Below are 27,106 nucleotides of genomic sequence, written 5' to 3'. Positions count from 1 at the left end.
CTGTAACAGTCAGTAACTACGTATGCATTATATATACACTGGTTTCTTATCGTTCTCAGTGCAAACAGCGATTACTTCCTTAAACAGCATTATCCAACTGATCTTCGACTGTTATGAAACCCCGAAGACCCATTACCATTTCAAAAATCCCGTTACGTGACTCCGCTCTGAGTCGTTCGACTCCTGTCCACGTCCTCACGCATCTTTAAAATATATTTTAACAATGCGTGGAGCTTTTCCTTCATTCCCCATGCATACTGATGATCTGCTTAAGCACAGAGACAACTTAACGTTTGTGTTTTTGTTTATTTGAAGACAGAACATTGTGACACTTCCATGAAAGAATTTATTTTCTGCGAAGCCGTTATTAGGCGCTTGGTGAATTACAAAACATGGCGCACAGCGCATCTGTTTGTCGAATCTTTTCAACTTAAGAATTTATTTCACCGTTGTTTGTGGGACTGAGTTTTAGAAGTCGTTCCCAAAACGTGCTATGGGATGTGCATCAGAGCTTCGTAATTATGAGCCACGGCCTGACGAAATTCTGCGAAACTTTTGTCGGGGAGTGGCCTAATGGTCTGATTAGACCTATAGTAGGGTCTACGTATACGGCCTCATTAAATGACAACAAATTACAAATATACAAATAACAGAAAAGTACTTCATAGACGTCATTGGAGTTTACTTTCTGAAACTTGTAAATTGCATTTGAAATCACTGTTATAAATTTCATTGGGGGGGCTCAAACTTTTATTCGCACTAAAGGAGCCTCGCACAAAACGATTCTGGAAACCAGTACCGATGATTTAAATTACTAATTTAAACTCACTTAATGCCAGTTTAGAATACCGTTTTTTTTTTACCTTGAAAGTGAAGCAAGTCGACTTTCAAGAGTTGTGCACGTGCGAGGACCGTTACTTATTAGATGATGAAAGACATTCTCGAATCCATGTAATGTCTACCCTTCCGCTGATCAGTAGCTTATACAACCAACTTGGCGCATTTCACAATCCTGGGGTCTCTCGGGTTCGATTCCCGGCGGTGCCCGAATTTATAACTTGTGTTGGGCAAGGCCGTGGTCTAGGCAACACGGAGTTTTCCTCCGTGGCATCCCAACAATTACTCCATTCACACATAGAAGAAGGCAATGGCAAACCACTTCTGGATCATCTGCCAAGAACGTATATGAACAGGTCCCAGTCTTAGAAAAGGATGGAAGGATCCTGTTCATATGGACCTGTCGTCAGATAGAACACTAAATAATAATAATAATAATATTCTTTTAGGAGTCGCAGTCAAAATAGAAAATATTTAAACAAAACGTATCTGAAGTAGCCGAATTATCTGTCAGATAAATTAAAATACAAGTTATGAAGAAACGACGTAAGCATTCTTTCTTCACGGTTAATAAAGTCCTTGAAGGATGAAGTAAATTCATGGTCATTATGCAACAGCTCCTTTAACCGCGAGTTTAATTCAGGTTAGTGAGAGATGCGATGTTTCATCAATGTCTACTGACGATGATCAGTTCTTCAATTAGGATTAACATTAAACAGGACGTTTTAGCGGATTGTGGTCTAATAGATTTCGATGCCTTTTAGTTTTATAGGTGGTAGAGATCGTTTCAGAGGAATGCATCGCCTCCATCTCAAGGCTTAAGATCACAATCGACATAATGGACAGAGCTCATTTCCTTAAACAGCATTAATCAGTTTTTCCTTGAAATGATGAAATGTTGTTTTCTTTATGAAATGCACTGAATTCTTAAATATTATTTAAAATAGATTTTGCTTCAAAGGGTTAAAAGTGCTTTGTTTTGAAAATTTCGGTTGTGTTAATGAACGTCGGAATATCTTCTTCAGAATAAACAGAACAGGACCTAATCCTGATCAACCATAGTCCAGTACTGAGGGTAATACTGTGTGGAGCTTTACCTTCACTCCCCCATACGTCTTTATGGCGTGGTGGCTTTACGTTCGGGTTAAGTTATTAACTTCATCTTACTCTGAGTAATGCATGAAGCGACCATTGAAGAAAGTTTATAGTGTGGAATTTCTAAAACAAAAATATCCATAATAACCTTTTTCTGATAACCTACGAGGACCGTAATAGAAAGTCTGGTTTTACTGTATCCTTGGTTACCGAACGTCACTGACGAGTGATTATTACTGTGTCGTATTCGAAGGGCTCTTGTTCATATCTTGGCCCGGAAAACTGCAAAACTTACGATACTCTCTGTGACTTTCCTCAGTCCCTGAAGGAAAATGCTGCGATAGTATCTTAAATTAGGTCACGGCCTTCCAATTCCTTCACAAACCAATATTAACCATATAGCATTTCGCGCTACATAGTCTGAGCTCTTAACAGCATAGTTAAACAAATCGGGATTAATAAATAAAGCCTTAGCTCGTGTTTCATGTGGATTATCGCTTCAGATTTCAATGACCGGTTTCATAGCGACAAAGAGAGAGCAGTAATTGCCACTTGACTTCCGGCTGTGGTAGAAAGATTCCTTTGAGTCTGGTTAGGTTTCTCATCCTCCTTGATAGGAATACAAGATCGTCGATCGATATATTACGTGGCTAGGTATATTTCTGTACAGTTATCTTATTATGGACCGATGCCTCTGACCTTGCCTTTTGTAGCTTTCATCTGTATTCAATTTTTGAAGAGAATAAATTCTCAGTTCAGAAGGTCGTCTAGAATATGAAGAACTGGTAGATCGGCCCTGATGAAGGTGGCACCTCAGGAACGTCATTAAATTTCTACGAGACTACATGTCACATCATCTTAGAAAACAGATGTCTTCGTCCGTATTAGACATTTGAAAATTGCGTTTGACGAATGTAAATTGTGTTGAGATTTATCTGGGCAGGAAAAGACGAAGGTTTTTTTTTTGTGAATAAGAGAATTAACTTTCATGTTCCGTAAAATTGGGTGAATGTGTTGATTGATCGAAAGAAGTTATTAAACTTCTTGCTGTTCAAAGAAGATTCTGCAGTCTCGAATTACAGGTGGGTCAGAGAAGAAATGAGCCAGGCATTATCTTATATCCGCAGGCTATTTTCAGGTGCTTGAAACAGTCACTGGTAATTATCTTGTGACTGGATTCACAGCGATCATGCTTTGCGTTGAATAATGGAGAGATGCAACAAAAGAGTAGGAGGAGGGCAGCGAATGAGGACGTGCTGTCTGGTACACCCGAAACCAGTGCATGCAACCTCACAGCATGAGAGGAGAAAGCTTGCGAAACTATGCACTCTAAAATAATAGTTTTACTGCAGATAAAAACAGCAGTGATTCAGACGCAATTGTAACTCCATGGAGCCTTGTCCTTCTTGAGGAACCAACAGTCGCCAGCCACTCAAGAAATTTCCAACGAAATTGTTACGCGTCGTTTATTGTTGAGAGCTCCAGTGTACTAATTTTATGTTTGCTTATATCTAATTTGTAATTATAAATATATTTTTTAGCCACAAATACTGGTAGAATTGGTGAACTGAACGTTCATTAAACGAAAATTTAGTATGTTTCTTCCTTTGCCATGAAGAAAGTTAAACAGAAGCTGTATTTGCAGATAACGCTGTTTTCTGTTTGCGGTTTGACCTTTGTTTGAAGATAGGCCTTGAATTCGACAGTCCAGTGTGTAACGCACTAATCAGTTACGTAGATCCTGGGGACAGTATTGTACTGTAATGCAATGTGTAAATGCGGTAAGCGTCAAAGCGACCCTTGCTTATGACCATTTAAGTGATCTTTTGGCGACGGTGTTACTTATTCCCAAAGTTTAACATCCCATTCTTTTTCCAGTTCATAAGGCGACTGATTTTAAGACGGCATTTTATGAGGGTGTGTTTTGATCAGGAAGAGATAACTGTTTAGTGTTTAAACTCTTTACATGTTGGCTGGGATCATGTGAATCACCTGATTTGTCTTTTAGTATTATACTGTATCGCCCACAGAGTGTGTTTATGGCTTTCTTTCAGTTCTCAGTATAAATTAACATTGCTTACTGAAACTTCGTCAGATGACTGATATTTACAAGAGATATTTGATGTGATGTATACAATCTGGTTTGTTGGGTTTTGGGACCTTGTCTGTAGTCTAATGTTACAAAACTGCATAACGTTTCGAGGACTGCGTTTGTCCTCGTCTTATGGTGAAATGAAGGGGACACACATTCTATCCAAAAAACACGAAAATCCAGATTGTATTATACCATCGGCAGAACCCTTAAGAATCGTTGATTTGTGCAGTTTTGCTCTTCGAACAAGTCGTGTTGTTTTCCTCCTTTCAGTCAAAAGGTTCGTATAATTGAAAATTGTTAAATATAAAGAAACGTGATTTCAAACATTAGTCTACAAATGAACAAGTAGCCCGTGAAGTAGCATTTAGTCCCCAGTGGATAGTTATAAAATATTTAAAAACAATAGATCATGCCCAGGCGTTGTGCCTTCCCGGTGAATCGCAAACCAGCTCAATCTTGAAATCACAAAAACGTCGTAGGAAGATCGTATGACTCTTATTACCTTCAGATATTTTAATCAAGAACTACGAGTTATACATTTATGTGCATAATTTCTGTTAGTTCAAGTTCCGATTGTTAAATATGTCAGCTGTAGAAACAAAGTTTCAAACCGTCGTAATGTCTGTAATAGTTAACGCATGAACGTGGCTTGTACAAAATTTGTATGCATGTTTGTTCTTTATCTCCACACACGTGGGTCATTAGTTATGTAACAGGAAATTATATACACATTTCGCCGTCTTATTATTTACATAAAACAACGTTTCCTTGTTCATATTTAATATTGTTTTACATAAAATATTATATCTATATTTAATGGTGCTATTATTTCTCCCACCTCAGACATTCGCACTACTACGATATTATGAAGTTATCAGGTATGAAGTGACATGGTAGATATAAAGTTTCTTAAAAAGTTCGTCCCTTGGAAGTTATTAGGATATGACAGGTTCGTTGACATATGATTTTTTCCTTACGTCAAAATAAACAACACTTCGACCGTTGGTCATTATATTGAACCTATGCAACACCGCTCTTGTATTATCCGTTAGTAAAGAATTCTTTTATGAAACAACGGTTTCTGTGTGGAATACTGAATGTACTACTCATTGTCGGTTACATAAGAGAGATGCGGGTTGCTGCGAAGGGGGACCAGTGTAATTTAGCACCGCAAGTGAGTCACTGCACTCTGCATGTAGATTAGGCCTATCGGGGAGCAATGTGAGGTCGCCTGAGGCTCCTACACGCGATATGGCGTTCTGACTTGCGGTTTAGACAGACTGCACTAGGCAAAATGAAACGTCTTTCTGCAGAAATTAATTTCCACATTTTATTTGATAACATTTCTATCGAAGAACTCAGTAACTTGTGCGAATCATATGCCATTTTAATAGCACAAACTGGACTGAGCAAAACTTGCTGTCCGATACTGAAAGCATCGTCTGCAGAGAAAATTCTTACCATGTGCAGTAGCCGTAGCAAATGGAGTGAAAGTCTGTCGAACCCAAATGCAGATCTAGGGCTATTATCGCTTCACACAGCAAAAAACGTGCTACACGAATCGGGGTCTGTTCACATAATATTGCCTTCAGTAAGAATTCTGTATAAGTAGCATTGTTTGGTAACGGTAGCTGCAGATTCGCATTAGTTATTATTTTTAATAATTGAATTGGTTATTTATGGAACCATATAAGTCCACTTTTTCAGAGAAATTACTTATTGATATCATGCCAGTCGTCTCCCACACCATTTCATGTCTTTACTGCTTGTGGATAGCCTTATATATTTTCTGTTTCCCATAAAAGAGACACGAGTCCTGGACTCATTCAATTATCAGGTTTTGGTTTAGATTTTGACCGTAAATAAACCACTGAAATCGCACAGTGGCTTAAATAAGCCACTCCAGCAGTGAAGAAAGAGATATAACTACATGAGTCATGCAATATTCTTTCAATATTATGTGGATACTTCAAAACAACGCGAGTCCAAAAATAATCTTATAACTCTGGATAAAAAGGTGTTAGTTAACTATAATTGTATAAAAATTATATGCTTGGTCAGTTATTCCTGGGAAAAATAAACCAAGCGTAAAATGAACAGTGTTTGTTAGCATGTTTTTTAAAAATATTTTTCTCGAAAATGAGTTTTGTGAACACGTGTGTTTTTGCATTTGACCGATTTAGTAAACATTAAAAATAATAATTATCTGTTTTGCTTATTTATTATCCATATCAAATTTTGGGCTTTCCGAAGCTAATCATCCTAACTTAATATTCCGGCATCTTTCTACAGTTTTGACTGCCCACTACATTAATTCTCGTCTGCTGCCCTCGACAAAGATATCAGTAGCCGCTGCAACGAAGAGGTTGTTGACTCATGGTCAAGACAATAGATAATGCCATAACATATGTTCAGTAAACATTAGAAACATGTAGTGCGCATGACGTAGACAAGTGTGCTCAGTGTTTTAACAGAAAAACCTGAAGGTAATAGACCACTTGGGAGAACAGGCAGAGACTGCAGGATAATACACTATTAAAATTGATCTTAAAAATGGTTTGTGGACTGAATTCTGCTGACTCAGTATAGGGTTTATTATCGGACTATTGCGAAATAGGCTTAGATGATCTTCACAACTGAGGATCCTAAGGACCCTGCTGCATCGAGTTATTTTGTTCATCGGTTATGAGATGTCTTGTAAACTATTATGTAGGAAACCACTGGTAACCTTTGCTCAGAATTATTCATTCTTAAAAAGTGTTCCGGGCTCTGTTTTCCTGGGAATAAAGCGGCCGGAGCACTTAATTAAGCACCGGGAACCTCGGAACGTCCTGGAGGTGAATTGTCCATTTTAAATTATTGCAGTTTTATACACAGGGAAAAGACTGCAGGACACCTATTGGACAGAAGGCTTCGGGGCTGGACTAGTCGTGTTGAAGAAGTAAGATTCTGCTACTGTCGGGAATCGAACTAGCCGATTTTATTGACAGCTATCCAGTTTTACGTTATTACGTCACAGTATGATGACAGAGTTTTCTGTTTTGTTGCGCTCTTACATTTTGATAATATTTGCAGTAGTCGCAAATTAGTTAGACGCTTGATCTGGCGTTGAAGTCTTCGACATAAAATTTTCGCCTTCTTTTAGAAGGTACATAAACTCTTTTAAACTTAAAAAGAATTAATGAAATGCAAATATCAAACGTCCTTTCGCCTATATCTTCTCCAGTTTGTACCAAAATATATATTTTTCGGAAAGTTTTAGAGAGAACTGACAAAATGTAAATTACCGTTATTAAAAGCCAAGGATCTGCTACCAGAATGTTAGTCGTTTTGTTTACTGTTTATGTGGTTGGTTGAATGTGATTTCAGATGTCTTATCGCCCTTCCATTTTTATAAATCTACTGTATTATATCAGAATCTCTGTATTGATATCGGGTCTAGAAACGTCTGCTTTCTGTCACGACTCCTACTACGTTGCCACTGACAGTCGGACCAGTGTTTCTTCTAATTAAGAACTCCGTCGTTTGAGGCAATATAACAGAAGAAACATTGTAACCGCGTCCCACATACTGTACTGCATCGTTATGCATATGTATGCAGCCTTGTTTACAAGTCTGCTTCCAACAGCTTTTATTTTTGCCAAGTATTTAGGTCACGGAGGGATCTTATTATATAAAGGCATTATTTTATTGTCACTCGTCAGAATCGCTTCTTCAGCATTAGTTAAGACTGTGTACAGACGACTGCCTGAAGGTTACTTACAAGTGGGAAGAGATAGATGTGAGAAACTGAGTTAATACGTCGTTTGAACTCCAAAAGAAACACCCAGTCCTGAAATTATCCTTCCACACAGATCATTCTCTCAACTCAAATTCCAGAAAGTATCTTTCCATTTCGTCAGAAAATTTCTGTATGTTTGTGAATACGAATTTTACTTCAAGGCAATTTCATGAAAATTCTTTGCTCTGGAATCATTTTCCCTGTATGTAGTTTTATTTTGCCGATATTCAGACGATTTAACGACGCTTTATTAACTTCAGATGTTATTTAGCATAGACTGAGGTGGAAGATTGTCACGACTCGACAGTGAGAGTCGTTTTATTACAACAGCGGCAACAGATTATTGTTAGAGCACGTTGTTATAACAATTTGGACAGAATTATTTGTTAGTTCAAAACAGTAACCTCGGATAACATTATCACAATGACCTTGGAGACCAAGTTATGAGTTAAGAGTGGTCAAAGTCTACACTGACGTTGAACCGCAGTTATCAACCTGCTGACATCATCATCCGTTTCGTGTTCATACCATTGATGAAAATTACAAATTTTCCGGATTCCCAAACGTATTATATTAATTTTTCTGCGTGCATTCCACTTGCCCAGGAAATGCCTTCTGCCTGTTGACAGTGAACCAACAGACTAGCGCACGCGCGCACATACGCACAGAGGAAGTTATTAAATATTCTCTCTTAAAAATTACTAAGGTTGTGCAATGTCCATTACGAAATGACCCTATTATCTTGTGCATTTCATGTATTATCCATTGGTTATGCTTTTCCTGGTTCAATCTTTGCTACCATACAGTGTGGTAGGTGTGTAGTTAAGAGATTGTCATAATATTCCACGGAACATCTAGCATCGTGACGTTTATTAATGTCCGTGAATTGTAGATTTTCATGGTTAATACAGAAAATTTCCTGGTTAAGGAAGGTCAGGACATGGAGAAAAATAGCAGAAGTTACATACTAATTCAAATAAATCCCGACCTCACCGAACACAAGTCAGTCGACCATCCACTGACTGTAGCCGGTCGGTTCAGATTTAATAATGCAAGAATGATCAGACAGTAATTTAAATTTGGCACGTCGAGATCATGGGCGCATTAGTTGTTTTATGCTAACCGAATTGGTTCTTGAATTATACACGATGTGCGGCCATCAAGTATCCCAATTGCAATAAGTTCTAAGTTTAAAGTACGTTTCAGACAGTTGCCTGTGTACCACTGTTTTGCATCTAAACTGAATAAAGTGGATGCATCTTTCAATGAAGTTCACATTTATGCATGCTTTCGTGAATACAGTAGGCTAATTAACCTTCGTATTCCATAAAAGGTGGCACCTGTTCGCGACTATGCAGCGGATGACAAACTTACGGTCCATGATACTTTTTTCCAGATATTATTAATAACAAGGAACGTAATTAATTGTTACGCTTTTACACATAGATTACAAAGTGAGTTTTACTCTCAACGAATTCTGCGTGTGTATGGAAATGTAGGTTTTGGTGGTCCTAGTACACGTTTTACTGGAGTAATTTATTTTCTGTAAGAATGGATACGTGAGCAAGGACCGTTGTTTGTTTCGAATACGAATTTCATACTGATTTACTCTTGTTGTGTGAAAACTGGAGGGTGATAGCTGTATTTTAGTTAGCTCTTGAAATTGAGCCAGCGAAAGAATACGCAAAGTGAATCTTGCAATCAGGAAACAAACGGGCTCTTTTCACAAAATAATTGATTCTCTTGCGTTTGAATGGGGAAATTCCAGTAGGCCATAGCCTAAGAGCATTAATATTGAACAAAAGAAACGTTTCGGAACAAGTTGGCGTATTTACAAGTCCAACTGTCCCTTATTTCCGCGGCCATCATCGTAAGTGTCACTTAACTGTCGCCATTACTCGAGGCCACGTCCGTCTTCAGAGGAAGATGAAATGGCACGCACGGAATCTCTGTAGCGTGAAATTACAAGTTTGTGATAGCCGTGGAAAAGAAACTTGCATTAACGGAGCGTTTGTTCGCCCTCTTGATGCTCGTGAAACAAACCCGAAAGTACAATATCAGCAACCTGTCCTTGAAAAGTCACTGCTTCGAAACTCGAGCTGTCTGCGTTGATCCATGACGTGTGTTGTTGAAACGTTTATTTCGTAGGATTTGAGGTTTTCACGGCTGTGAGTCCGAAGATCGTTGTCTTCTGGGTTGCAGCGCGTGTGGTCTGGTAGAAGTTTACCAGCGTTTCAGAAGTATATGCTGCCTCATCGTCTTGATGATGGAGGCAGAAAGGACCTCTGAAACGCTGGCAAACTTCTACCAGACCACACGGTGCTACAACCCAGAAGACAACCGTCTTCAAGCCATTATTTAATTTACTAAAATGTTTATAATGACTTTGAGATCGTGGAGTAAATAATAAGTACATAATTATATAAACAAATTGACGAAAACACAGTTTTGGTTCTGTAGAACACGTATTTGTTATGTTTGTTTAGTGTGCTTATAACCGGGAGTGAGAAAATCGATTTGGCCCCACTTCAGATTAATTTTAACACGTATCTTAACGTCGAAAATCGTGAAAAAAATTAAAATTCTACGTGGCCAGGTAAGATGACTTAGAGTGTGGCCGATTTTGCTCATTATTTTTGCAATGACAAATTTATAGCGTAGTCTCGCGATTTCCATAAGTCTGATCGCAAAATTGCTGCGATGCGAGTATCCGAGTGACTGGTCGTCCATACACTTATTTTAATTAGCGGCAAGTGCTAACGTAGATCTGTTATACAGATATTCGGTACACAAGCGTAATGCATATAATATGCAAATAATATAAATTAGTGCATGTGTGATGACTCTAAATGATAATCATCCTTTTGATAATCAGCAAACGGTAACCAGAAATAAAGCAAACATGATCATAGTTCTAAATCACTATATAGCAATTACAGTTGGAATATATTTTTATATCCCAGGAAGTTGCTAACTTGTCAAATAGAGCAGTGGTATTAAACCTGGGGTACGCGAAGACATCTTAGGGGGTACGTGAAATTTTTTAAAAAAAATGATAAACACTGAATAATCAGTAATATAATTTATTTAATTTATTTTAGATGTAGATTATATACTATGTATAACTTGAATTATACACCAACAACTTTGGGGAGTACAAAGTTGAAGAAAAATTATATCTGGGGGTACGCGAACAAAAAAGGTTGAATACCACTGAAATAGAGCAAGGCAAACCGATACTAAGGCATGAATCTCGTACTTTCACGACAAAGGTTGTTACAGTCCTCCCGCGTTACTGCCAGACACCCGGAGGAAACCTTGATAATGCATTTCTGTTCATTTGAAGAACAATCTCCCGCTAAGTTTCATGCTTTTCACCATGTTGTCAGTCGTCTGTTACGTACGGGAGTTGGGGTTCATTTTCCCTGAGGTTGCTTCTAATTTCCGGTTGCCAACACTCCGAGGCCACATCGACGGTCTCCCAAGACCATCTACTTATTTTTGTTCGTGCCAGCTGTCTGCATGTTCGAGTGCCAATGCAAACTAAGTTTTTATTATGGGGTCATGAAATATACTTATTTTATATCTGATAGGCAATAAGCAGGACAGTGAAGGTGAAACAGTGATGTTGTGGACCTATATCCGGTTTAAATTTCGACCTTTACACCGGCTACTAATTTAGTTTTCGTGGCCTCCTCATTTTCTCTAGGTAAATGACATGAAGGTGTCTTAAAATAGACCTCGACGACATATCATTATATGCTATATAGTCCTTCAAATTGAAGTAACGTCAATAAATAAGAAGCAGCCATTGAATCCTGACAAAAACTGAACACTCTAATTGTTAACGAATTGTGTTCAGTATCTCCTGAGAACACAGATGTAGTTCTTTGTTAAGATCAATAGGCAGAAACGCCTTGGGGTGTTATTAAAACGTGTTATTTCATTTAAGCAACAAACATGGCTCCTTTTCATGACACAACAATAAAACTATCTCAGTTCAATGTACTGTTGTGACATTCTGTTTGATAGTCATTGTCTGATGGTGTTTGATAAGAGGATGTTGTTGAGAATGTTTTCAATAAAGGGTCAGAAAGTGGCAGGAGGATGGAATAAGTTACACGATGAGGGGCGTCATAACCTGTACCGTTCACCAGGTATTAGACTGGCCATATCAAGAGGGATGCGATGGGCGATGCGTGTAGCACGCATGGGGGAGATGGGAAATGTGTACACAATTTTGACTGGAAAACCTGAAAGGAGGAGACAACTTGGAACAATATGTGAGAGTCTGAATGAACAGTCATGCATGTTTCTAGAACTGTCTTACGCGTTCTTCATAGACAATTATACGGAGACAATGATTTATGACATCTTTTGAACGGCGAGTATAATATCCGAGAAGTCCCGACAACGAACTGCTGGCAAGTAATAACGAAGATGTGTTATTAATATCGCTAAGTAATAATTCTTTTGTCTGGAGAGATGTCAATTTCGTACTAACGCTTTTAATTGTATGTGACGTATTCTATATCCAGCACTGCGTGTCTTGTTACGTAAGGGAACTGTCCTGCCTAGCGGAACAACGCAAGCAAGTACCAGCAGTGGTAGGTTGTGTGTCCAGCGGGAAATTTGACGATCTGCACGCACCATTGGACGTTGACTTGTGACGGCGAATCGTTGGCACCACTGCAAAGTTTGGCGCCGGTGGTTACATATTTTGTCAATGTTAACATCTAGGGCCATTTCTTGTTTAATCAAAATTGTTTAAGTTTTATTTTACTACGTCTGAAACATCTTGGAAGGTACTTCATTTTGGATCGAACGAAAGAACATAGAAGAATGGAGACGACAGAAATGAATTCTTCTCAGATAGGCGCATGATACGGAAAGACGAATCAAACCCAACGCAGACACAAAGACATTAATTTTTGAAACCGTCCAAGTCCATTAAGATGACAATGATGATGATAGATGCTTATGGGTTTGTCCATATGTGTCGCTTTTTCCCTGCGAGGTAGGCAAGGAACATGACCACGTCGTTATTATTCTTTTTATAGTTAGTGACATTCCTACTGTTATTCTTAGGTTATTGTTATTCCTGTTCCGAAAATTTATATTGTTGTTTTTTCCTATTATTATGTCTGTTGTTATTAATACTGTACATATATGTTGAGTTAATTTGTTTGTGTAATATTTTTCATTATTATTTTATTATTGTTGTATGTATTATCAGTGTTTGCTGTTATTGGCTTCTTGCTGTTAGCAAACACTTAAATAAATGAATTGAAATTCTATAGTTGTTATTCCCATTGTTACTTTTACTCTGTTGCTATTTTAATTTCTTTATGTAACTCCTGAGGTTTTACCATCCAGGCCTGAACACCCCTGTGCTTACACAATCCTGGTTGCAAATTTAGTGCAAGAATGGCTTGCTCTCACTGTTCGAACACAATGTTGTGCAACAGTGATTTACGTGATGTGGTTCGAGAACACATTTGGAATATCAATGTACTCCAAGGAGTACATATTTCCAATCGTGTTTCCTTTGAAATATGTTTAGAAATTGAATATAAACTCAAAACACCAGAAAATGCACTTCGTTCTGTTGTTCACTATCACTAGCGTTGTTTCCTGTGCCACATGATATGACTCATTAGAATTTGTATTCGCAGTTTGTGATAGCTACTATCTTTCTTGACTGTAGGTAAGTTAGTATAAATTTTGTACTTGTAGATGGTAATAAAATAGCTTTGATAGAAAAACACAACAGAAAGTTGAAGTACAAGGTATGTTCTTCAATTTTGCAGGTAGCAGTTGTGACAGTATAGCTGTTGCACTCCCAGAACTAGAGAAATCTGGAACTGATGAAGCTAGATGCTCCAGAAGAGGACTCCATCATTCTGGTGTCGGAGCTGTCGCAGGTGGCGGCGATGGGAGCAACGCAGGAGGTGGAGACGATGGGAGTGGCAGCAGGTCGGCAGTCCACTGGGTGGCGAAGCGAGCGCGTCGTGGTTGTACTCGCAAACTTTTGCACAAAAGAGTTCCAATCCTTAGCTGGCTTCCTCAGTACACTTCTCGTGCGGCCATTTCGGACATGGTGGCCGGAGTTACTGTCGGTCTCACGGTTATACCCCAAGCTATTGCCTATGCCAATGTCGCTGGATTACCTCCACGGTATGGACTGTATTCCGCCTTTATGGCCTGCTTTGTTTATACCATCTTTGGCTCCTGTAAGGATTCTCCTGTGGGGCCCACAGCCATTGCTGCCATTCTGACACGAGAGAACCTCCATGACCTGGGTCCGGAGTTTGCTGTTCTTCTCTGTTTTCTCTCAGGCTGTGTAGAATTGGTAATGGGAATACTTCAGCTAGGTAAGTGTGGTTTACCATGGTAGAGTATCATGTTGTACCTGCATTCTTATGTTGAACATAATGGCCAAGTAGTTGGCACTCCTTGTGTTCAGACATACCAGATTGAAATCTAAGTTTGGAGGCCAGATACCCACATGTCTTTGGTCATGGTAGAAACATTTTCTTTGTATTAAAGCTGGTAAAATATTTTTTGAAGTATGTAAAATGTTAGGCCAGATGTGGTTACTGTAGCAACGTTGCTTGTATTAATTTATTGGAAGTTTCCACTCAGAATTGTTGATCGATGTCTAACTTCAAGACGGTGTAAGTCAGGTAGGGTGTCATGAATGTATATTGAAGTTAACTAAGGAGTCTGAAGTTATTATAAAGACTATAGGATAGTGTGACATTCACATGTTTGTAGGGGTAACAGTTATACAAATTAGTAAGAAAGCAAGAAAATATACTTGGAAAAAATTCTAGTTGTGGTCTACTTCGGATATCCGCAATTTTTATAAATGAAAGTTGAAGAAAATTAGTTTAAGAATAATGGAATTTTCATATATAGATTTCATTGTTTAAATGATATTTTATATGTGATGTAGGTAATTTCATGTGACAAAGGTGGACAAGTATACTAATTGCTGTGCTTTGAAATCCTGGAATATCCATCATTCAGCTTACCATGCCACCATTGAACTGTCATTTGTTTGAGTCCCTCAAAAATTCTTTAAGATGATTATGATATACTAACAGCCATGAGCTGCAGGGGATGAAGCATGTGTAGTCTGCCACATGACTCAAAACAGTTTTTTCTGAAGTCATATAAAAGCTTGTGCATTGCTGGACTAAGTATGTTAAAACATCAGAGGAACATTAAAAATGACACATGTGATTTATGTATTGTTTTGTTATTTTAGTAATTGCATAATTAATACTTTTTTATTTCCTTATTTGGAACAAAAATTTCATAAAGGAAGTCAGTGGATTTTGTGACTTTCATCATTAGTGTGATGAATATTAATGCTTGTACCTCCATAATCTGTAGTTATAATCCTGATTAGAAATTTCATTTTCTCAAGTCTGTACAGGTAAAATCTGGCATAGTCTTATGAAGTAAATAGTCCTCACAGCTTGAAATTTACCAGCATTGTGAGGGGGGCAGTTAAATTATTTAATACAATTTAAAAATGTGATTATGTAGTATGTCTTCATTACGTTTGGTCACATCATTATCAAGAAAAAATGGAAAATGTACCCAACCAATGAAGATACTGACAAATCGTTTTTAATAAAATATGAACATTAATTGTTATTTCCTAGTATAAAATAAATATACTCTAATTTTCAGGATTTCTAATTGACTTCATCTCAGGACCCGTATCTGTTGGTTTTACATCTGCAGCAGCCATCATTATTGCTACAACACAAATTAAAGATGTTCTAGGCCTCAGTTTTCCTGGTAGCAAGTTCCTGGATGTTTGGGAACAGTTGTTTGAGCATATCTCTGAAACACGGCTATGGGACACTCTCCTTGGTTTTATATGTATGGCAATTTTGCTTCTTTTAAGGGTAAATATATAATACAATATAATTTATAAAGCCATCATGTATGTCATAGCAGATTTTGATGCCATGTAGTGTTATAGATAGTTACCAATGTTTTGGATAAATGCGTCACCTCCATCTTGAAGGTAGAAACTGAAGAACTTTGGCCATCACCCTTATAAGTAACACTGTGTCACAACCCAGAATACTGCAGTCCAATTACTTGTTTGAGAAATCCCCAGGAAGTTGTTTCAAATCCAAATTTATTTTTCTGTTTATGCTATCAAAGATGGCAGTTGAACTGCATGAACATGAACAAATGTATGATGTGGCATGTAGTAAGAAATTCTGGCCAATAAGGAACATGATCTGTTGTTAGCTGAGAGTAACTGATGAGCATATTTCTTCAGATGCTAGACACAGATTACCTTGGCATGATTTTACAATCAATAGTTATTCAATATAAAATACTAGAGCATTAGAAAGTAATGCATCACAGTTGGATTCTAAATCTATGATTTATTCTGATTATTTTAATTTTAAATTAAAGAGCTCATGTGACACCTATTTGACATTTGTTTCTTCACCAAAACCTGTTATGAACTGGAGACCCTATGCTTGCTCTGAACTCTACACCCTGCCATGTGTAGCAAAATATGCATGTTGCAGCATAAATACTTTTTTCATTCAATGTAATGTAAAATGTACAATCTTTGAACATACAATCATTTTGTCTGAGAAATGAAGTGTGGGTTCAGACTTAACATTTATCTTTCTTCTATTACAGAAAGCAAAAGATATCCCTGTGGGTCCAGAAGGTACGAAGATCCAAAAGGCTGTGAGTCAGTTCCTGTGGTTTATCTCTACAGCACGGAACATTCTCGTGGTGGTTGTCTGTGCTGTCATGGCGTATCTCTTTGAAGTCCATGGCTCACAGCCGTTCGTACTTACTGGTGTTGTTAAGCCAGGACTTCCTCCATTCCATCCACCCCCATTCTCAGCTCAGGTTGGCAACCACACATACAACTTTCTAGAGATGGTTTCTAATCTTGGTTCTGCAACATTCGTCGTCCCTTTGCTTGCAATTCTGGAGAACATTGCTCTTGCAAAAGTGTTCGGTAAGTATTCTGATGTCAGTTTGTCTCAAATGACTCCATGCAGCATAATCAGTAACAAGTTTATAACTGAGACTTAATCTTCTGGTTTCTTGTGTAGTGCTGCTTCATGTAAATCTTCAGGCAGAATTTCAAATTTTGGGACTGTTACCAGTAACATCTTGCTTATCTATTATTCATACTGCAGCACACAAGTAAATGCCTGGGAAACAAGTGTCTTACATATACAGATTTAGTCTTAAGAGATTTATATAAATTCTGTCATGCACTATCAGATTCTCTCAGTATAATTTGTTCGTAGATAAAATATGAAATATACATAATTTTTAATTTGCACATAATTTACATGATGAAATACAGCATAGAAATTATAATAATTTCAGGTGCGTGGTTTTCACCAGTTTATACACAAACAGTGAAACATTGAAACCAATAAGAATGATAGCAACGAGACATACCGTTCTTTATGGGACAAGTGATGGCCAAATATTGCTTTGAATAATTATGCCATGAAACTGTTATGTATTATCTCAGTACAGCAGAACTATTTGCCTGAAGTGTATATGGTTATTGCTAATCCATGAGAAATTAAAATTATTAAATTAAATTTATATCTTGGTTTCTGCTCCTGCGATATCTCTTAATATTTCAACAGAGATCATTGTTCTGTATAACCTATACAGCTTTAAAAGAAAACAGTAAATAAACAATAATATGTTTATTCTGTTGTAGCGGAAGGAAAGGCCATAGATGCAACCCAAGAGATGCTTTCCATAGGCATGTGCAACATTCTGTCTTCCTTTGTTAGTTCCATGCCAGTGTCTGGCGCACTTTCTCGTGGAGCTGTAAACCATGCCAGTGGTGTTGAAACAACATTTGGTGGTGTCTACACTGGTAAGTGAGTCTAAACTCATTTGTCTTGCAATTCATATTTATTTTTTTACAAATTGTATAAAAGCATTAATTTCTTTTTTAAAAAAACAGAAAATATTTAGCTGCATGCACTCTCAATACAATACCTCATCTTAATTTCTGTAGATCTGTCTTAAATCTGCCAACACCTCCATTTCTTCTGGACCATGTTTCAGGTATCCTTGTGATTCTGTCTCTTCAGTTCTTCACTCCATACTTCTATTATATTCCAAAGACATCCCTGGCTGCAGTCATCATTGCTGCTGTGGTGTTTATGGTTGAGTTTCATGTTGTAAAACCAATGTGGAGAACAAAAAGTAAGTGGTTCTATCATCTTTAATAAGTTTAGCAGTTACACAATGAAAGAAGAGTTGCAACTTAAGAAATAACAATAATATATATTATAAGCAATTTGTAAAATCAGAGGTCATCATGGCAGCTAGCATGAAGATGGCTGATTTATGAGTTATTGTGATGTGTAGTCTGGTAGAAGTTTACTGATACTCCAAAGGTGCTTGCTGCCTCCTTCATCAGGTAAATCATCCTAAATGTCAGTAAACTTCTACCAGACTACACATCACAATAACTCATAAATCAGCCATCTTCATGCTAGCTGCTCTGAGAAAGAGAAAACTAGCAAAAGTACTAATTGTTTGGAATCTGTTGAAAAAGTTCATAATATTTTTTTATGTTATCACAAATAGCTCATACATCATATAGTATGAGACACCTGGTTTAGATATATGGGTCCTGTACTGTAGTTCTAACCTGTTGTGCAAAATGCCACTACAAAAACTGGGAAGATTGTGAAAACACAATTGTGTACTTATAAATCGTTATAATGTCCATTTTGGTCTTCCCACTAGCTATGCCATACAGTAAAATGTATTTCTTCCTATTTGAGGAATGACAGAAATAAGCAGTATATTCCCAAATGTCAACTCATATTTTTTAATATACGGAAGTTACATGTTCCTTGAAGACATTGTACTATAATCTACAATTGCTCTTATTTTTCAGAACTGGATCTAATCCCTGCATTTGCCACATTTTTATCCTGCCTCTTCATTCGCTTGGAACTTGGAATTGTTATTGGTATAGGCATTAATGTTCTGTTCTTGCTATATGCTTCAGCACGACCAAGTGTTCGTGTAGAAAAGGCCTTAGTGAGTATAGACTGAAGAATCTTAATTACCCTGTGTGTGAACAAATTGCTAGGAATACAGATTAAATTTCTGAAATTTTAATGGTTTATTTTTATAATTTCTTTTAGGTATACTAGTGAGTGAGTTGATATTAAACATTCATAACTGTCAATCATGTTGCAGTGACCAGTAACTTCTCCATAGCCGTACTTTGTTGCCTTAAATGTGACTGGATGAAAGATGAATTACTTTGTTAGGCAACAGATATAGTATAATTAACAGGGAACTTCAACTGATTTAGTTATGAAATCTTCATCAATCCTAGTTTGAATTTTGAGAAGACATAACCAGCTGCTGTATGTGTGGATCAGTAAATCTGAGAACACTGTGTTAGAAGCTGAATGTATTTTCAGAGCTCATCTGGTTGTGAATATCTGTTGATCACGCCAGACAGAAGCCTCGTGTTCCCGTCTGTTGAATATGTGCGCAACGTAGTGTCAAAAGCAGGCATGAAGCAAGGATCTAGTTATGTGCCAGTCGTGATTGACAGCAGACACATTCAAGGTGCAGACTTCACTGCTGCTAAGGTAAGCAACAAAGGGTTCCTGAAGCTCAGGGAACGTGAGTGAGTGTCATGATATGAAATAAAATGTGAAGATTTGTACTGATTTTGATCAAACATTGCTGTTACATGGTTAGCAGTCCTGCCTTCAATTTGGGAGGTCCCAGTTTCGAATCTTAGCCCAGAGACTGGCTATCCTGGCTGAGGCTTTTAATGATTTTCCTCAATCCCCCAGCAAATATGAAGATAATATACTAAATTAGACCATGCCTGCTCCCTTTTATATCCTTCCAGATTTAGATCTTATTGTTTATATAATTTTTTTTGGCAGATATACAGTCTTAATGAGATGGGCGGGGCATGTAGCGCGCATGGATGGGACAAGAGGTGTGCACCAGGTGTTGGTTGGGAAGCCTGAGGGGAAGAGACCGCTGGGGAGACCGAGACGTAGATGGGAGGATAATGTCAGGCGGGATCTATGGGAGATAGGAGATGAAAGAGACTGGATTTTGTTGGCCCAGGACAGGGTCCGGTGGAGGGCTTTGGTTAATTCGGTGATGAACCTTCGGGTTCGGTAAGCCATCTAGTTAGTTAGATATACAGTCTTAGGATGTGAAGTTTAAACTTCATGTACATTCAGGGAAGGTCATTACAAGTTGAAAATTAGGATTAATAATTTTGCCTGTTCTCAGTATGGGTGTTTAAATTGTTAACAGTAAGGATTTCTGAACGTGTGAAGCCAACTATAAGCATGCTTGGAATGTTTGGCAGCACTGCTGAGCAGACACTTGACACATTGCATACAGCTAGCCTAGTGTTATTGTGATGTTGACATTGTAAAAATATATGCGTATGCTAATAAAGGGTATGTGGGTACCAATTCTCTTTATGGAATCTACAGTAGGATTGTGGCAGCAGCTGTCTGAGAATGAGAGATGACTCCCAGACTGGTGAACATATTTATGGTAGAAATACTACCCTTGGAGCAGTTAGTTTTGAAAATCTTTTTGCTTGGGAGAAATGTTTCTAAATTTTCTTAAATATTCAGCGGTTCTTGTTCAGGTATATCTAAAAGCTTTATTTTTCTCTTATACAGAAGTACAGAGTTTAGGAATTAAATTCATCATATGGCAGTTGACTTGGACCATTAGATGAACAAAAGATGGATTTAATTTTCCTTTTCTTTACTGGTTAAAAAATCTGTGTGAGTTGCACTGAAACTTTCAGAATGAAAATTACAAAATGTAACATTGTGGAGACTGTGGCAATGGGTTGCTCAAATACAGTTTAAGTGAATGACTAAACTAGTCACTTAGAATTAAATGGCCAGAATTCCAAGAAACCGATAAGGGCTTTCAGTCTTTTCTACTGTCTCATTATATACCCTGAAACATGATTAATATATTATTGAAAGTATAACAAGCATGCAACTATTTATGGCTTAATACTTTCATGTACCAGTATTTGTTGATTTCCTGTTCCAGGGTATCAAGTCTCTAATTGAGGACTTTGTGAAGCGGAATCAGCCCATCTTATTCTACAATCTGAAACCCAGCATAGTGGAGATCTTCCAAGGCGTTCAACCTAAAGATTTCAAATACTGTAGAAATGAGAGTGAGCTTAATGAATTGCTGAGGGGCAAACAGCGCCGTGCTACTGTGGCATAAAGGTGCTGCTAAAGTAGTTATTCATATTTTATTTTGGACTTTTGCATTCACCATTTTGGAATTTCCTATGATATTTAAATTAAAGAGGACACAGTGATTGAAAACTTAGTATTTATAAATGGCAGCACTGATGAAACTGCTTAAGGGCATAATAAGGATTCTTTTTTATAGATACTTAGAACAGTTATTACATGATGTGGACTTTGGAAGTGAGCATACTGCTTTCTGTATTGAAGTTAAAATACAACATCTGATAAACTCAGATTTAAATGAAGAAGGTATAGGAGGAATGTTGCATCATATGATTTAGCATTGTTCTTGTATAAAATGTTCAGGCTCTTGTGTTACTCTAGATAAAATAAATTCTTGCTGATATAACTTGACTTTGAACACATCTTGTAGTATAAAAGGCTGCTGGAACAGTAATTACTGTTTTCAGTGAAAGTTCAAACAGCATTATTATGTTTCAAGGGCTATAAAATAACTACAATAAATTCAGAAATTCAAATACGTATTACATAATCCTGAGTTTTATCTACCATTAATTATAATATTAATGTCACTGTTTATAGTGTGAATGAAGTGATGTAATTTAAATGTGAAATGACAATGCAAAAGAATATAATAGAGACAATAATTTGTAAGTGATATATATGTTATTATAGAAACTATCGTGTCTTGGCATGAAATTACACATGCTGTTTGCATACTACATTTTAAATTTATATAATATTTACTATGACATTTAAAATCTGAAGTAGACAATAGTCGAGAATGCAAGAAAGTTTGGACTCGATGTGTGTGACAGCAATGGCTAAGAAATTTGACTGGGATTTGAGGTTTGTATTTTGGAATGGATTTTAACTCTAGCATATCATAATGTTATGGTCAGTGTTTTAAGGTCTACAGAATAAATTCCCACTATTTTGTTGACATCAAAGTGAAAACATTATTGTCAGTATTGCCACTGTACTGTCATATTTTAAAAATTGAACTTTCCAGCTTTTGGTCTTATCATTTTCAGACACAATCTAGTGCCAGTAATCCAACATCTACAACAGATATGTATTGTTTTATTACTGTGTTGCTCTTTTAATGCTTAAACTAATAACAAAAATCAATTGTATGAGATGTACTGAATGTGGTTACAGGTGCACCAATTGTGTGACACAAATTTATTTTATGTCCACACTCAGTTAATGGCAAAACATTAACTACAAGAAGGAGCATATGTAGGGATGCAGATATTTTAAATTTAATATACCTGTATAAAGACCACAAATTACTTACTAATATGTATGGCAATAATTTGGTCTAAGGATGTTCTGTGATGCAGTATTTTATTTATTTCAGTAGTTTTATCTATTCTTTATACCATAGTTTATTACTGATCAGTACAAGATGGTGGAAGTTTGTTAGCAATGTATACTGCTGGCATAAGTAATAATTCTGTTCCTAGGAGGAAACTGTTATTGAGAGAAGACTTAATTTATATGTAGGCAACCAAAGTATATACTCAGAATGTACTATTATCTTTCATTTACAATATATTCCATGGTGAAATGCAACTTTTTTTTTGTTAGTAAAATTTTGTTAATATTTTATATCCTGATACAATTATTTACCCTGGTCCAGAAACATTGTTATTACTTGTTACTAATTTTCTGCAGTCCAATTCAAAATGGACACTTTCCATAAACTATTTAGGATAGAACAACAATATACATACTTAAAAATAGAGAGAAGTTTTATTCACTCAAGGTTTAATGTTGATGCTATACAATAAATTAGAAACACTGACATTCTGGTTATATTTTGTGAGGAAAGACTGTGTAGTCTGTGATGCAGCCTAAAATGGAAGAGAATTTGTGATATGTGGTCTGTGGATACTTATTATGAATGTGCTGAGTTGCATTCAATAAACTGTGTGTTTGGTTCACTGTGCAGTGTTAAGGCATGAGTGATTTGCTCAGGACTGAAGTTGTTGCAGATTATGATTGCTGGCAACACAATTAATATACTTGAATTATTTAAAATAATGCTTGATGTAGTATCTACAACTAGCACTGTATCATAAAGATTAAATAATGAATATTAATAAAATAAGTTATGCAGTTGTTTACTCTGGCTACTTTTATTTCCATTAGTAAAAACATTTAGCAAATAATGCCAAAAATGTATATCATTCACTTTTGTTAAAAGGAATATTTATATGTGTATTTGTTGTTTCTTTAACAATGCTGTCAGTATCTCAGATGGTCACCGAGGAACTAACCAAGCATTTACCTGGAGGAGCTGAGGGAAAACATGAAAATTTCTCAAAAGAGCCAGGCTGTGGGTTGTTTTTTGAACCTGGGGACCTTCCAAGTACAAAGCAAGAGTGCTGACCACTCAACAGTTGTGTTCAACTAAAAAGAATAACTCAATATTGCAAATATGCAATTTGCAATGCCATAGAAAATTTACCTCAGTAAGTAACCTTGAGATGTAATATATTTCAAAGTCAGCCCATAATGGTTTAATTTGTATGCAAAACATTATAGGCTACTGTGCCATGTATTCTTCTGGCTATGTTCTGACATTCTGGAGGAACATCCTGCCTTCACTTTGGGAGCTGATGTGAGGATAGAGCAAATCCGATCAGAAAATAAGTTTCATCAGTGAACCTCCTCTCTGATGTGAGAAGGATTTAGTCTCATCATGAGTATGCTTATTGTTCTGCACATTAACAGATATAATATTCCTGGAGTGCATAACTGGTAAAGGGTATTGCCTCGGGATGTTAAGAAAACAGCAACAATAACTTGAAATGTAAATTCTCATAAAGTATTGGGTGACAGAAATACTATTTTCTTACAATTGATTAAGAATAAATATTCTTTTTAATTACTATAGTTGATTGTCATCTTGAAACAAGACAGGAGATTAAGCCAACTTTATAACAAATCTTGCCTCTAAAGCTGACACTGATGAAGGATGGTGTTGTTTTCTTTGAGAAAATAGTGTTTACACTTAGTATTTCTTTTATTTTAATGTAAATATAAATGGGAACAACACACTGTATACCAACAGTTGAGGATGTGAATGTTTTGTTAAATTTGGTGCAGACAATATGCTGTATTTTAAGAAACCTTCTAGCTCCATTATATTTGTATGATTGCTTATAGCACTTATTTGCTTTATGTATTCTATGTATTTGGCCACATTGAAAGATATGTAAAATATTTCAAGGATTTAATACTGGCATTCACACAAAAAACTTAGTTCAGTTTTTTTTAAAACTTTTTTAGTCAATGTTATTCCACATTTCTAAGCTTATCTGGATACAGTAATGTAAAGAGAGCATCTGAAATGCTGACATTTCTCCCATCTTCATGTCTAAATAGAATGATCCAAGCGTGTATACAGAACTAGATGACTTAGGAAACATTCAGTTGCATCTTTGATTGTTATCAAAGCATACTTCAGATTCAGAATTTCCAGACAGACAAAATGTGATAAATTTTTTTCAGTATATAGCATATATCTGCAACAAATTTTAGTCTCTTAATCTTTACATGATCTGAAAGAAGTAGATAATCCTATACTTTGTAACTTAACAACACATTAAATCTAGTTAAACTAAAAACTCTAAGAAAATTAACAAATTTATAAATTTCTCTACTGTATAAAATTTAAATATCTTCTCGTATTCTAACAGTCTTATTATTTGGACTTACATCATAAGTATTTATAAAATTTCTAAAGCAAGTAATTAATCTTTGTCATGTAGCTTAAAAATTAATTCCTGAATCATGTTTCTAAAGGTCATTTGCAGCATGGCATTCACTACGTTTGTTAATCTGCTAGGGACACAAACACAGACCATGAACCTTAAAAGAAAGCATCATGCTTGTTGGTTTCAGAGCCAATTAATTTTGAATATTAAAATGTCTACAATTTGTTATGGAAACTTGGATTTTAAATTCATAAGTACTGCTTTCTCCCCATTATACAGCAATAATATAGCCATACTCAGAGGTAACTAAATATTCTGAACCTGAAGGACCAACAATTCAACAGGACTATAACAATAATCAATAATCTTTTGCTGTAGCCCTGTAACTTCTCTTCTGAATTCACAACTCTGTAATAAGCTGATGTCTGGTTCTTAATTTGATATATTATGGTGAAAGTAGCACATTACAGCAGTATTAGGACAACTGTATCTAACTATTACCTTGAGATGAATGTACAACAATATATTTTAAAACAATGATATAACCAATACCTATTTCTGTACCCCTTTTTTTACTTGAGCATTGGATGAAGTTTTCCTTCATTTTTCCATGCCTGTGTAACTCTTGGGTGCAAATTTCTTATGGTTCAGAAACATGAATTATATAAAAATTATAGGTTACGTCAGCAACCACTGGAAATATGTGATAAAATATAGTTATTAAAAATTATAATAATGAATTTAGAAGGTATTATTGTTGTAGGAAATTATACATTCACAATATGGGACCAGTAAGCATTGTTTCAAAAGGTAAAAAAAGTGAAACACTTTTACTTTAATTCGAAATTGTTATATAACCAACTTTTTCAGTTGTGACTGACTGTAAAGGAAAAATCTGAATTCCAAGGTATGTAAATCATATTATTTTGCTTAACATATTGTTCTGTGATCTACTTATTGTGCTTGTGCTCCAGAATGACTGATTTTTTTGAAAAGAATGTTAAAAGTTATTTTCATCTTTCTCCCTCAAAAGTATAAGTAAAAGCATTCGTCATTTCACTTTCACATAATTTAAAACTCATTCTTCTTTCTTTATAAAAACATGAGGCTCACATAAATAACTTTCATAAATTCTTTCATTACAAGAACTGGGTAATTCACCATTTGTTAAGCAAGTAGGTTTATATGTAATTTACAATCCAGCTGTATCTTACTATATACCTAATTTGTCTACCGCGCACATGTGTTCGTGCATGCACATGCATGTATGTACAAACACACATTTATGTAGAACAGAATAAAATGTATATACATTTAGAGAGTTATGCTTCTATATTTGCATACTGATTGAACATTCTAGTTTATTTCTTCCCATTGTAGATGAAAAATAATCTTCATGTGCATCTATGATAGGAATGAGCAAACTATTGCTTATAGGCAGAATGTGTCCCTTGAGACAAAACTGACTTACATATTAAGAACTTATAAAGTAAGTAATGAGGGACATCTCAAGCCATCAGTACTGATTGTTTCGTATGAATACTTCCTCTGGTCCAGCCTAAGAAAGTATCAAAAGTTCCTCAATCTGGCTTAAATACCAAAATAAACTCCCCTTCTGTTCATTCTGTGTACATAGGTTAGTGGTTGCTTTTCACACACTAAATTCAGATCATTACTGTGTGGTGATAACTTGCTGAATTCTTTTATATAAAGAAGGCAGTTTCTTAGGAAGTTTCCACACTTCTTTTGGACTAGCCTGTGCCTCTCTTTTTGCAAATAAAAGAGACTGTTGATAAAGTCTTCACCAGTATATTGTAATTCCCATGGTGATGACTGCACCATTTAGGTCATACTGCATTCTTTACACCTGAGGACATTTATCTCCTTAGCAACAAAGTTTCTTTGTGTGGGTTACCCAGTGGTTACTATGCTGATCTCATTCCGAATTCGATTCTCTTCTGTGAGCTTCTTGTGTGCTATTGAAGAAACATTTTATGGAATTATTATTTACATATTAATATTATTACTATATGGTTTTAAATATTTACATGTTACAAAAATAGTATGCTAATATGGATAAGATAGAGAACTTGTTTGTTACAGGAACCTGAAGGGAAAGGGCAAACTTGTTCATGGGAGTAAACACTTACTAAAACTGTTAATGATGGGAGTACAGTCTGTCACAGACAGCACAATACAAAAAATGACATCTGCATGAGTGATGAGTAGAAGGGAAAATGGGTTAGCCTGGAAATTTTTAGATGGATTTTCAGTTTTT

The 27,106-nt window shown here is 36.3% G+C and overlaps 2 protein-coding genes across 6 annotated transcripts in view; one reads left to right on the top strand and one right to left on the bottom strand.

Moving 5' to 3' along the window:
• Window positions 1-23,232, top strand: part of LOC110827305 (sodium-independent sulfate anion transporter) — a 67,062-nt gene extending 43,830 nt beyond the window's left edge. For 3 of the 4 annotated variants that reach the window (XM_022058873.2, XM_022058862.2, XM_022058852.2), the window contains 8 exons: window positions 13,619-14,182; window positions 15,513-15,733; window positions 16,497-16,827; window positions 17,557-17,718; window positions 17,913-18,053; window positions 18,757-18,902; window positions 19,295-19,468; window positions 20,928-23,232. In XM_022058873.2, the coding sequence (XP_021914565.1) occupies window positions 13,619-14,182; window positions 15,513-15,733; window positions 16,497-16,827; window positions 17,557-17,718; window positions 17,913-18,053; window positions 18,757-18,902; window positions 19,295-19,468; window positions 20,928-21,110 (1,922 nt within the window). In that variant the 3' untranslated portion in view covers window positions 21,111-23,232. Of the gene's footprint in view, window positions 1-12,466; window positions 12,826-13,618; window positions 14,183-15,512; window positions 15,734-16,496; window positions 16,828-17,556; window positions 17,719-17,912; window positions 18,054-18,756; window positions 18,903-19,294; window positions 19,469-20,927 lie in introns of those variants that run through there. The other variant, XM_022058882.2, reaches the window with a different exon arrangement.
• Window positions 23,233-23,910: 678 nt separating this feature from the next.
• LOC110827320 (sodium-independent sulfate anion transporter) overlaps window positions 23,911-27,106 on the bottom strand; it is a 38,382-nt gene continuing 35,186 nt past the window's right edge. For both annotated transcript variants that reach the window (XM_087358880.1, XM_022058893.2), the window contains exon 13: window positions 23,911-26,804. In XM_087358880.1, coding sequence (XP_087215006.1) covers window positions 26,740-26,804 — 65 coding nt within the window. In that variant the 3' untranslated portion in view covers window positions 23,911-26,739. The remainder of the gene's footprint in view (window positions 26,805-27,106) is intronic.

Source organism: Zootermopsis nevadensis, unplaced genomic scaffold (genome assembly GCF_977971745.1).
Source record: "Zootermopsis nevadensis isolate Lab colony 2312 unplaced genomic scaffold, Znev_1.0 Znev_ptg000003l, whole genome shotgun sequence".
NCBI classification, from domain to species: Eukaryota; Metazoa; Arthropoda; class Insecta; order Blattodea; family Termopsidae; genus Zootermopsis; species Zootermopsis nevadensis.
This window is presented reverse-complemented; position numbering and strand designations above follow the sequence as displayed.